Here is a 13046-nt window from a genome sequence, read left to right on the forward strand (position 1 = left end):
CAGTGTGGTTCACAGGGCCCCATGCATGTATTTCACTCCTCAGTAGGAGTCATTATCCCAACTTCTGATTTTCTTTAGGTGAGCCATTCTTTTGCTCTTCTTTACAGTTTTAGTTTTATTCCTTACATCTATATTCCTAACAGTACATTTTCAGGAGCCAAATAGTGGGTCAGTACTGGTAGTGTCAGTACTGTGTGTTAGATGAAGGACCCAGAAGATGAATCCTGTCTGGGGAAGTCTATGGGTGAAGTCAAAGGTGAGGCCTGAGAAATACTGGGCTCAGCAGGGTCAATTTCCTGCTTAGCTTACGTATAGGCTGGATGGGAATAGCCTTGCTCTGACCACTGTGCCTGACTTTGATACCATAGCGGAGGTGTGAGGATACAGAATCAGAGCTGTGCTTACCTGCTGCCAAGTAGAAACCACTCAAGATAGATGTGTAGTGATGTTGATGAAACCCCAACTCTGTCTTGTTGAAAACATAAATGTTTTCCCATGATGAATACAAACAAGAGTGCATCTCAAATTTGTTCTAGAATAGAAGTCAAATATACAGTCAAATCTAACTCCAGAGTACTCCAAACCATGTGCCTTCTGAGTTCCTCATTTCTCTCTCTCGGTACCATCTTTATAAGGACTTGCACAGACGCATCCAAAGGAATTTGAAATGTGTCAGTTCTTAACTCCAACTGCCCTCAATCCCTACAATTCCTTCTCTGGGGACATCAGGGATCAAAGCACCCTGCTCTCAATTTCCTTGGGTAGAGATGGTTGGTAGAATACATGTTATAGAAGGATATTAAAACATGCACAATTGTTGTGGTTTGATTATATGTATCAAGATACACAGTGGTGGGGACACCAGGTCCTTCTTTAATATCATCTGGGGAAACTGATGTTAAGTGACTTTCCTAAGACTATACAACTGCTATGGGCAGAGCCTAGATCAAGGCAGCCTACCACAACTAGGATTTTGGACTTGGAAGGGACAAGGCAGGGGAATGTTCCTCCAAATAACTTCAGATGTCAGAGTGGCAGAGTGGCACCATGAGGCTGGCTCTGCAGCTGTAAGACTTCCTATTGGCATCTTGATACCATTCCTAGTGGGTCTTAGGTTGCAGTGCGGACGGAACAAAAAGAGCTGTATGGGTGGAAGGATTCAAGCAGATATCACGAGTTATGAGCAGACAGCCGAGAAGAGATGGTATAACAGATCTAAGTGGGAACTGGTTCAAAGCCAAGCATATAAACCATGGCAAGAAGGGTGGGTGGACATCTTAATTCTCTGTTATAGACTCCAAAGTCAAAGATGGGAGAATCAACAGAGAGGAGATCCCTAAGAGGGGCTCTACTTGTACACTGTCTTGTTCTGGGTAATCCTGGTCTGGCAAGCATTATTCTTAGCAGAAGAGAGAAAACTTCTCACTTAATAGACATCTTCAGTGGCCGGATACTTTACACCCTATATTTTATCTTAGTTACTATTCATAGCAGTCTAAATTCTATGGTCTTCTCTTTATGGATAAGAATTATTATATGATGATGATGTTGATAATAGCAACACATGCTTTTACCAGTCTTTGTAAAGCAAGATATGTATCAGGTACCATGCTCTGTACTTGGCATGCACGACATCTGATCCCCATAAGAGCTTTAGAAGATGAGCATGGTTATTCTCATTTCAGATGAGGATGTTGAAGCTCCATAAATTCATTTATTCATTTGTCTACTGTTACAAGCCATATACCATTCAAGACACATGAAATACAACACTGAGTAAAACTGATGTCCTTGCCCTGGTCTTGGATTCTACTGGGAGGCAACAGACAATACGTAACATACACCATGAACAAGGACATTAGATATGATACTGGAAGGCAGGATCACTTGTTTTTCAAACATGCCACTGATTAGAAGACAATTTCTTTAGGGAAGGTCAGTGGAGTAGAAGAAGGAAACCGAGAGGGGCAGGAAAAGGGAGAAAACACAGAATAAATGTAACCAAATCACATCATGTGCATATGTAAATACACCACAGGGAATTTCACCTTTACTTATGTGCAGAAAGTACCAATCCAAAATAAATAAGTGAGCAAAAGAAGATCAGTAGAGTAGAGGAAGGAGAATAGGGGAAGGGAAAAAAGGAGGGGAAGAGGGGACAGTGGGGGAACAGGGACTGAAATGGAGTGAATCAAGCTCCATGCACATATGATTTTGTCAAAATGAACCCAACCACTAGGTATAATGATAGGGCTGTAATAGAAAGAGGCAGTATCTTCATTTTTAAAATAGAAGAATGAAAAAAAATCTTAGAATTAATGAAATATAGTGAGCAAAAAAAATGCAATATTTTAGAATGATGAAAAATTCAAAGGCAGAGCAGACAAGGCAAGTGACTGGGGACATTGCTCATCACAGCATGAAGGTATGAGAGTCCAGAAATGCACTTCCAAAGTGGGGATCCGTGCATGGTCTGTAGGGAGCAGGCAGACAGGAGAAAGCTCCCTCAATTCAGTGCCAGAAGAGTGGCTGTCAAGAAGGGGGCCTGGGCTAGTGCCCACCCCTAGTGCTGCAGAAGCCACCACTTTGGGTTTTGGCAGCCCTGGCATGTGGTAGTGATTTGATACCTTTTTATTGAAATGATTGAATTAGCTCCAAAAATAGCATTCTGTTTTGTTTTACATTCCTTTGCAGGGATGGCCAATCAGGAAAGATTACCGTGGATGACTACGGAGCCAGAACAGGCAAGTCACCTGGCATGATGAGACAACTCAACATCAACGGACCTCTGTATGTGGGTAAGTGACCTTCATGGTGGCCAAATCTAGATCAGGTCAGGGCTTTTTTTTTTTTTTTGCAAGTTCTCTGTTTGTTGTGCCAGGGATAGGTCAGTGAAATATCTGGAAATCAGGAAGCTGTCCTGATATTCCATTCTTCCATTTTCTGAACTTCTGACTCATGGCCTAGGGGACAGGAAGGGACTTACTCAGATGCTCTGTGCTTTGGACAGATCCACCAGGAAAACCATGCTTTTCTTGTTTATAGAACAGGAACCTGCTAAATATAGCTCTAGGAATTCTCTCTGAGGAAGTAGGATCTTTCTGGTCCACCTCAAAATAGAATGAGTAGCATATCTATAAATGGCTTATAATCCGCTAATACAGAACACAAAAAAAGGAAAAGATCTTTAAATATTTTCCAAGTGAACTTCATTGAAAGCATTCAATATCAGTGTATCTCTTTTGGTTTAAGATGCTATCACCTCCAATGACACAACATTTTGTCAACATTATACAACATCTCAAAATTCACTAGCTACTAATTTGGTTTCCAGGTGTTCATTTGAGCCACACTGTGAGTTGTGTATTTGTACCCTTTTGCTGTGTATGAAATTGATCCAAGTGAGCCTGTTCCTTCAAGGACAATGATAAAATAGATGTGCTACACTGGACAGTCTGTCCTATCAACCAAGGGATGTCAGTGGACACTCAGGTGCACCACAGGGAAGCCCCAACTTGCACAGCTGACATACTCTTTTTTTTACATACTTTTTTTTTTGACATACTTTTTTTTTTTTACTCTTTTACATACTCTTTTTTTCCTTGTGGCTTCCTGGCAGGTGGAATGAAGGAGATCGCTCTGCACACTAACAGGCAGTACATGAGAGGCCTCGTGGGCTGCATCTCTCATTTCACGCTGTCCACCGATTACCACATTTCCCTCGTGGAAGATGCTGCAGATGGGAAGAACATCAACACTTGTGGAGCCAAGTAACACCATCTGGCCTTGCCCAGGGGACAGAGCCTCTATCTTGAGAGTCCCAGGGGCCCTGAGACCCTGCCCGCTGCCACACACAGAGGCCCGGGGACCAGGTGTGTTTCCTCTCATCAAGGGGAAAGTACACCCTGTTGGGAAACTGAGCACCAAGACAGGAGGCCCTGGGTGGCCTACCCTGCTGACACTCTGTGGGCCAAACCCAATGGAGCACTGTGTGTCTGAAGCAATGGACTTTGTCCTTTGAATGCGTGGAGTCTGCCAGAGATCACACATCAATGCAAATTCCAGAGCCTGTCTGCTGTAACTGAATGAATGTGTTGTGATTCATAGTGCATAGAAGAGGAGAGAGAGAGAGAGAGAGAGATTGAGAGAGTTCGCATGAGCCCACAGAGCAGTATTAAAATACTTGTCCTTCCCTGGCTCATGACACTTACTCACAGCAGAATGACTGTGTGACCTTGAACTTTGAATTTCCCACCTTGGCCCTAATCCCTTCCACTCTCTGGTGGCTGGCCCAAAGGGCTCTCACTGTTCCATGAAAATAAAGGGTGGGGAAGATTAAACATAGAATCATGGTCATAATGTGGCCCCTCTCCCCAAGTGTACCTTTAATGTGAAATCCCTACTTTTTATAATATCAATCTAAGAAAATGGGCCCCATGATTTTGTAGCTGTACTTTTGTATGTGTCTATTTTTATAGCTGCAGACTGTCTACACGGTATACCTTAGGGTATGCTGGTAGTATACCCTAATTCTTGCACACTTTCCTAAAAATTTTCTCCCAAAGGAGACTTGGGGTCATTTGTGGTATCAATGGAGTGGAGGAGGTGACTTGGGTGGGCAACTCGGGAAGCTGACCATTCTTTTTTGGTACATGTTGGTTCTAGGGGATGAATATGAAGCTTTCCAAAATAAGCAGATTAAAAGGAATATGTGTTACCAAGGTGGGTCATTGTCATTCTGTTTCAAGAAAAGGGAATATCTTTAGTAAACTTGAATAAAGGGGATGAAGAAGACTAGAACTCATTCATTCATTCATTCATGGAGATGATACTGATTCACAGAGGTCACATTCACAAGTGGACACTAAGGCAGCCGGTGCTTCCAAGCTGTACAGGGAGTGGGGGATGTGCCCTTAGCATGGGCCAAGCTTCTGGACAAGAACCAGAGAAACGAAGCTTCTTTCTGCACTGTCAGCTGTGTCCCTCTGCTATGCACACATGTGACTCCATGTGCAGCTGGCTCACTGGCAGATCCCCATGCAAAGTTTGCTAAGGGAAAGGTGAGATGAATGCATCCCCAAAGAGGAGGGAAATCTGATGCAAGAGCCTATAATTAGTCCCAGGCATGACCCCACTCTTGTTTGTGCAGCATTCATTCAGCAAAAAGCTTTGAGCTTTGTGCAAAAAGCACAGTTTTAGGCACATGAAAAATCCTAAAAGATGAATAGATACCCTAGAGAGGTTCACCTTGCACTTCAACCTTCTGCCTCCTGTCTTTGAGAACCTTCCAACACCAGGATCCCCACCTACCTATCCTTCGATGGGTAAATGATGACAACAGTAACAATAATGATTATCCTTTGCTATGTGTGTCACCTTGTGAGTAGGATGGGGAGATAAGGCACCTGGTGGGAAGTATGCCCTGCCACCTCCAATCACCATCACCCCAGCACTTTTTCCTTGGAGAATGCTGGGGCCAGTACTTCCCAGTATACAATGGAATTGCTTTTACAGCACATTTGCAATGGATTGACTCCAGCTGGAGGGGAAAAAAAAATCTTTAGTAAAATAGCCAGCTGAGCTGAAGTCAGAGGGTTGCCTTGCAGATGAGCTCTTGTTCCATGCAAGAGTTATCCAGAGAAAAAGGCAGTGACCCAGGGATGAAGGTGTGGGGTGTGTGTGTGGAAACTGCAGAGGACTAGGAAGCACTTTCTCTCTGGGTGGGAAGCAGCTGGAGCTGAGGGGAGGCGCTGACCTGGTTTAGGATTAAGGCAATAGGGATCCCGTAGGTGAGAGAGCATCAGAGTAGAGGGACCCAAGAAGACGGTGGGGGGCCAGGGTAGGAATACAGGGTCAGAGACAGTGTATCCCAAGCTTGAAACAAGGCTTGTCCATCCTCTCTGAGGACAAATCCGGAAAATGTGGGATCAGTTTATATCAGAGGTGGCGGTGAAGATAAAGATCTTAACCTCAAACTGAAGTTAGACCTCAGTTCTAGGGGCAAGAGAGCTGGGAAGGATTCTGCTTGGCTTGTGATGTCCCAGCTCTCTAAGTGTATCTGTTATCTTTTGCCACAGTGATGGTGCATAGTAACCACAAAACCTCCGTGGCATACAGCAGTGTTTATTGCCTACTCACCCTGAGTGAGCAGCTTGGCGGCTCTGGGTTGGCTAAGCCCTTCTTCTGGTCTCAGCTGGATGCAATCCCATGTGTGGGGGTTGTTAACTTAGGGTGGCCTCTGCTGGGGTGGTAAGGTAACTTGAGTCTGTTCCATGTGTCTCTCATCCTCCTTCTATGACAAGCGGGTTAGCATGAGTGTCCCCTTCTCCTGATGGTGAAGGAGGACCAGAGGGCCCGAGTAAAGGCCTTGGGCCTTTTACAGTAAGTGCGGCATGCCCACATGATGCTTCCGCCACATCCAATTAGTCAAAGTCTGTAGGTTCAAAAGATGGAAGAAATAGACTCCACCTCCGTGGCGATACAGTGACACCTCGCCGTAGTGGGAGGACCTACTTAGTCACCTGGAAAACTGAGTGAGTTCAAAGAGGGGTGAAAAATCCAGACCATTAACAAGGCCAGTCCTCCACGACAAGCAATGCTGTTGAAATGAGTGGTATGGTAGACCTGAGGTGGCCACCCCAAGTTCAGCTCTTCTGCAGGGACCCTTGGAGCTGGGGACAGGTTTATGAAGTATTCAGTGACTGGCCAGACCAGGTTTCATAGGAGTAGCATTTGCCTCTCCCGTACCCTATCTACCTGCCTGTCTCCCTTATCCATCTGTCCTCCACCTGTTGCTGACACTTGACAGTCGACTGTTGCTCTGAGGAGGGACCAGCAGGGACACCGGATCTCTGCTTTGGCTTTTGGGTAGCTGCTGTGGTGAGAGGCTGGTTGGAGAAGGCTGGCTGGGTTCTTGGGGAGCCTCCATCCCTGTCCTGCAGAGGAAAGATATTGTGAGACATGCGTTCCTGAAAAACTTTTGTCTACAATCAGGATCTGAGGAAATTCCCCAGAACTTCCCTCAGGTTCTGAGCAAGGCCATAGGGGTGGACAAGGGAAGGTAGTGATCTTGCTTTTCCTATACAAATGGACTTTCGCAATCCCGTCTGTCTCCCCCAGGACCCCTGGGAGGTCTGCCTCAGGAAGCTTGGTGGGGTCTTCTGGGTCCCCACACTGCCCAGAAGCTTGTCTGGCCCTGGGCCACCTCTCTGAATGGCTGCCCTGCTCTCTGGCCCTCTTATTTGCCTTTATTTTTCTGACCCAGTCCAGTCCCAAGCTCCGGGCCTGCTCCAACACAAACAGGCCTGCTGCTTTCCACTCACTCCCTGCCTGGGCTTCACAATAACTAGCACTTTGCTTCCGACATCCCTCCACTCCTCTCCTCCGCCTCCCATTGCCTCCCCTCCCGCCTCACAGGGAGCTGTCTCCTCCCTGAGTGGGAGGAAGGATCTCGGAAATGTGCCCAGAGCTGGCAGGCTGAGTGCGTTCCACTTGGAGGAAACGCGGCATTTTTCACCTTTAACCCAGAAAAATATGGTTCTCAGAAAGCTTGTTTTTAGCACTGCAAGTTCCCAAAGGAAAAAGAATAGGGAGGAGGAGGGGCCCCTAGCCCCTCACTAGGCTCTGACAACTAGCCCCCCAACCCCAGAAGGCCATTCTTCCAGGAGGGGAATCGCCCAAGGGCAGCCTGCAGGGGCCCCAGCTAAGACTGAAATTCCTGTTCCAAGAGAAAGGCAAGGCATCAGCCTGGACAAAGCCTCAGCTGCTTCCCGTTCCTCTCTGCCTCTTCCAGCCTCTGCTCAGCCTAGGAACTCACAGCACAGTAGCTGCCTCAGGAAGGTAAAGGTCCCCTGCATGCTGGGAAAGTGCTCTACCACCGAGCCACAGTTATTTCTCAGCATGGAGATTGTGGCTTGTTCAACTGCATCATAGTCAGGTGCACACAGCACACACTGAACAAAGAAGGAAATTAAAGTGGGCCTGCCTCAGCCATCAGGAGGCCACAAAGTACCAAGTCTGTGGAAGCATCGTAGCTAGTGGGCTTCTGTGAAAGTTAACAGGCTGTCCTTAGGAAGTTCCAGCTCGCAGGTGGCCCCATTGGGGCCAGTAAAATGACTAATCCGATTCCACAGTCTGACTGGCTTCTGGGATAGGCCCTCTGAGTAATTAATTGCACCTCAACCTCACGTTCAAAGAATGTTCACATACTTGATTTTAACAGTCCTCCTTCTGTGATGGTCAAAGCAGATGGGCAGGGCCGGTTTGACTTGGGGAGAGAGAAGCTGTCCAAAAGCACTAGATGACTTGCCCATTCATCCACCATGAAGATGAAACCATGATACTGCACTAGGGAACTCTTCTCTCCTTACCCTGCCTGCCCTTCAGTCTGGTATAAGCTGCTCCAGGATGCCAGGATTATTAACTGGCATTGAGGGGGCTTCCTCAGACTAGCAGTCCTGGGCAGTGTATTCACAGGGGTGAGGGGGATCCGTGCAGAGGCCAGTTCCCAGGGGCTGCTTGCCAGTGTCTCAACATAGCTTCAACGAGAGAGACTTCTTCCCAAGGCTCCTGAGTTCAGCAAATCTGAAAGCAAATACTAGAGCTATTGGATCAGAGTGGGATTCAGGCCCCGCCAGAGGAAGTTGGGCCTGGATCGAATCCTTTCCCTTTTCTGCATTTCCTTCATCTCCACAAACAACCTCCTTAGCTCAGGGGAGTTGTAGCAAATTATTTCTGGATGGCAGTGTGCTTCCCCTGGGCCCACTCCTGCCTGGCCAAACCAGGAGCTAAAAGAGTGGGGCAGACAGTAGGGGAACGTCCCCTGCCTCGCCGTGTTTCCCTGCATGTCCTTGCTGAGACAGCTTGGTCCTAGAAAGTGTGTGGCTCCCAGGACCACTTGCCCTTTCCTGGAAAGATGTGAGAAGAACATCACGTCTTAGCATTCGGGAGGAACTCTCTGCTTTACCGTTTGTTGATCTTGTCTCTGTGCTTTGCTTAAGATCCAAACAGCGTACCAAGGTATGGAAATTTCCCGACATGTGGTGTGGCCTTCCCCCATGTCCTTGCTGTCCACCTCTAAACGGGGGCCCAACCAAAGGCTATGGCTTCCTTCAACAGCCTAGTCCTGAGGGCCTGCGGCTTTGACTTGGCCATGAGAGGACTTGGACTGGAATGTCTCTGAGCAGGAAGGCCAGGGATGGTCAAGGAATTTGCCACTTAAATTCATTAAATAACCAAACTAAGAGGCGCCAGGCCAAGGGGTGAGCTAAGGGAAGCCCGGTTAGGAAATTGGCCAAAGGAGAGTGAAGGCAGAAAAAGTGAACTATCAGATGGAGAGAGCCCTGGGGGAGCAAAAGTGCAGGGTCACTAGTCCCTGCTGGTGACCTCAGCCCCACCCACCACAGCAGCAGTGGACATTCCATGTTCTGCCTGAACTTGGGGTCAAAGGGCAGCTTAGGGAGGGAGGTATGAAGTGGGGTCACTGTCAGAGTGGAACATGGATAACACCACTGCTTGTCCAGGCCACACTCATATGACCTCAAAGAAGAAGCAGCCTGAGTGATCGGCCATTCCAGCTTCTCAATGGGGCTGGGGCGATAAGGCCTTTTGCCCAGAACTAGGGGTCTTATCTGCTGTGACATGACTGACTGCAGCTGGCCTGAAAAACTGGAGCCATGGTGTGTGCTTGAAGGCTTTGGGTTTGTTTGGGAGGAAAATGAGTCTGCATCCTCGGGAGCGTTGCATTACCCCTCCCCAGACACTCATCCACATTCACCTCACATTTACTGAGGACCTGTGATTCACAAAGCAACCCCTGGTCAAGAAGCTGGTGGGAATATCAAGCAGGGAGAAGGCTGTTCCTCCAGTCAAGGTATCAGGCGGAGCACCCTCTTCAAGCTCACTGGCCACTCAACTCCTTTAAAACTAGGTGGAGACTTTAGCTTTAGGAGGGATCCCATCCTTTTTGTAAGAGCTCACCTGATTCAGCCAGCCAGACCCAGGATGGTCTCCCTTTTTGTTAGCTCTGAATCCACTGATAGTAACCTAATTGTGGGAGGATGTCCCACTGTACTCACAAGGGCCCATCACATCAGTGAGCGAGATTTCTGGGGCCTTCTTAGAATCCTGCCTGCCTCAATTCTTAACAGTTCTCCTCTCAGTCTCTCCCACTTCCAAGTAATACTTCACTGGCAACCAAATATTTTTCCTGAAATTCACCTTGTGTCATATGCGATCCCAACTAAAGGATGTGCAGCAGTCTGCTACTTCCCTGACTGATGAGTCAAAGACTTCTAGGGTAGGGGAATTCTACACTCACAGAGCATAAAACTATTTTAAAATTCCTATTTATAGTTCCTGAAAATTTTAGTTACCTTGAGTCCAAGGACCTTTGACAATGACTAAGGACCTAAGAAGAAATATAGTTGCTGGTGGGGTGCCCGAGGGACTGCGGAAACTGAGTCAGGCAGCTGCCTTTTCCAATGGCCACTGAGCATGGACCTTGGGCAACCTTTGCTCCCAGCTCCTGTTGGTCACTCCATCTTAGAGGAAACACCAAGTATGCAAAATTCTGCTCTTTATCCAAATCTTCATTAGTTAGTTGCAAAAGACCATATTTTATGGCACAGAAAGGTTGCCTTGAGAGTTATCACAATGTGCCAAAGGGACCCAGAATGAAATTCGAGGGTGGTTCCTTCATTCTGACCACACTCTGGCCAAACACTTTTTCCCGATTTTCAAAGTTATCTACTGTTTGGTAAAAAATCTGAGCAATATGAAAAAAAAAAAAAATCCCAGAATACAGACTTAAAGTAATTCAGTTGCTTTGGAATTTTTTATGTTCATAGAACAGTGACATAAAAATAATTCATTGATAATGTAAAGATTAAAAAAAATATACTGAAGAATCAAGTTCCAAATTAGAACATACAACTATTATTCTCTTATATATATGCACAATATGCCTCTATGTGAGTGTTTGTGTACATATCACACATATATTCATACAGGAAAAGTGTCTATAAAAAGTAAAATGTGAAGAACAAACGCTAAAATCATGTAATTTTCTTTTTATCTATTTCCTTGTTTTTCTTTAAGAGTTTTTATCATTTTATCCACTCAGGATATCACTCCTTTCTTTGGGGGGACTGGACTTTCTCCAATTCTTATTAAAATAGCCTTGGAATAGGACCTCGGCCTGGCCACAGGATTGGCTAAGGATGGACACGTGACCAGCCAGGCCAGTCAGAGTCCTCACTGGGAGCTGGCACAGAGGGCTCTCTCCTAACTTCGTAAGGTCTGACTATAAGTTTAGAGAGGCCCACCATGGGCCCAGATCCTTGGGCCAAGGGAAGAGTTTTTCTATATAGAGAAGAGATATGCTTTACTTCTGGGTGGAGCAGGAGTCTACAGCAGTTGTGTTCAAGGAAAGAATCAGGGCTTACCTAACCACAAAGCTGATGTTGGAGATGTGGGGCATTCTGAAGATTGACTCCAGGAGGAACAGCTATAAAATTGAGAGAAGAGAGGCTGGGACAGAAGTGGATCACTAGGTCATGCAAGTTGTCCCCATTAAGTTGGAAGTACACAGAAAACTTGACCCTTAGAGAATGAAAGTAAATTCCAGCTGAAGAGGAGATGGGACAGGGTTGCGACTGTGAACAGTATATAAATGTGCTCCGACCTGATGTCACTCTTTGATTGCATTTTATCCCCCACTGGCTGTTGTCTGAGAGATAAAAGGATGAAGGCAAATTTCCTTCAGGAGAGAAAAGGTAACTGTCAGTACATACTTGAACACCTGCTATCAAGACACAATGGCTCAGATCTGCCCTAAGTTTCCACAGGGCTCCTTCACTCTGTTCCAAGGACAGAAGTTTAATTGAGGACTCTTCCTTCCCTGCCCCCATCTTTCCATAGTTGGAGAGTATTTCTTACAATTTTCTAATAACCAGAAAATGTTAGATCACTTATCTTTTTTTCAAGACACATTAAAAAAAATTTTTAAGCACCTGACACATGGCAGATATTGTGTCAAACTCCATGAATGTTTGTGACGATGCCCTTCAATTCTAATTTCTAAATAAAGCTTCAGAATGGTGCATGGTGCTGTGGGGAGATAAGAAGGCTGCTAAAGGCCTGAGACCATGAGGGCACTGGAAAAGGCTTCTCTGAGCCAGCCATGCTCAGCTGAGACCTAAGTGAGGAATGTTGACTCCAGCCTTCAGCTCTGTGGGGACAGATGCCAGGGGTCACCTAATAGGCCTTTTGCTGTGTGCTGTGCCACTCGTTTGCAATGGAACCATAGAATCTAAGGTATGTCTAAATTGGTTTGCAGGTATTTACACCTTTATGGTGCTGATCTGAAGGTCTGTGGTGTCCCTGAGGTTTCACAGGATGGACACAAATGTCACAATCAGGTATCTGTCCAGTGGGGAGCACTGTGCACTGTCTGTAATCCCCCCAACTCTCTGGCAAAGGTAGGCACTAAGAACAGTGTTCCAGAGATGAGGGGCTGAGAAACAGGTAGAGTCCCTCCCAAGATGGCCCATGTGATGGTGAAATCAGGACCCACCTGACTTTCAGGAGCAGGAAGAATGTGATACCTGGCATCTGTTAGCAGAGGAAACCAAGAAAGCAAATTTGGATACCGAAAAACTTGGCCTCTAGGTTGTTCCTGAAGGGGACACTGTCTGCACTGTCAAATGAGTGATTTGGGACCAGGGGGCCCATCTGCTCTCCACACTACTTCCTCTGGATACATCAAGGGGTGCCAGTGCCTCTGGAGATAGGAAGAGAGAGATTGGCTCCCACAAGGGCAAGAGGAGAGAAGTGATTTTAATTTGAGCTGGAACTTGACATTCTTTCTCACCATTCAAGTATTTAGAGACATAAGTATAAGAGACCCACTTGGGATTGCACTCATTTTAACATTATTTCCACTTGGCAGCATAATATTGAAATGCTTTTCTTGTCTCCATAATCAAGAGATTAATCATCCAGGGATAAAAATTAAATTTAATCCCAAATTTAATCCTAACTTACTC

General features: G+C 46.2%; 1 protein-coding gene across 2 annotated transcripts in view; it reads left to right on the top strand.

Moving 5' to 3' along the window:
- Window positions 1–4737, top strand: part of Egflam (EGF like, fibronectin type III and laminin G domains) — a 179787-nt gene extending 175050 nt beyond the window's left edge. For both annotated transcript variants that reach the window (XM_027936295.2, XM_071612681.1), the window contains 2 exons: window positions 2695–2798; window positions 3620–4737. In XM_027936295.2, the coding sequence (XP_027792096.2) occupies window positions 2695–2798; window positions 3620–3774 (259 nt within the window). In that variant the 3' untranslated portion in view covers window positions 3775–4737. The remainder of the gene's footprint in view (window positions 1–2694; window positions 2799–3619) is intronic.
- The last annotated feature ends 8309 nt before the right edge of the window (window positions 4738–13046 follow it).

The sequence above is a fragment of the Marmota flaviventris genome, chromosome 5, assembly GCF_047511675.1.
Source record: "Marmota flaviventris isolate mMarFla1 chromosome 5, mMarFla1.hap1, whole genome shotgun sequence".
Taxonomy (NCBI): domain Eukaryota; kingdom Metazoa; phylum Chordata; class Mammalia; order Rodentia; family Sciuridae; genus Marmota; species Marmota flaviventris.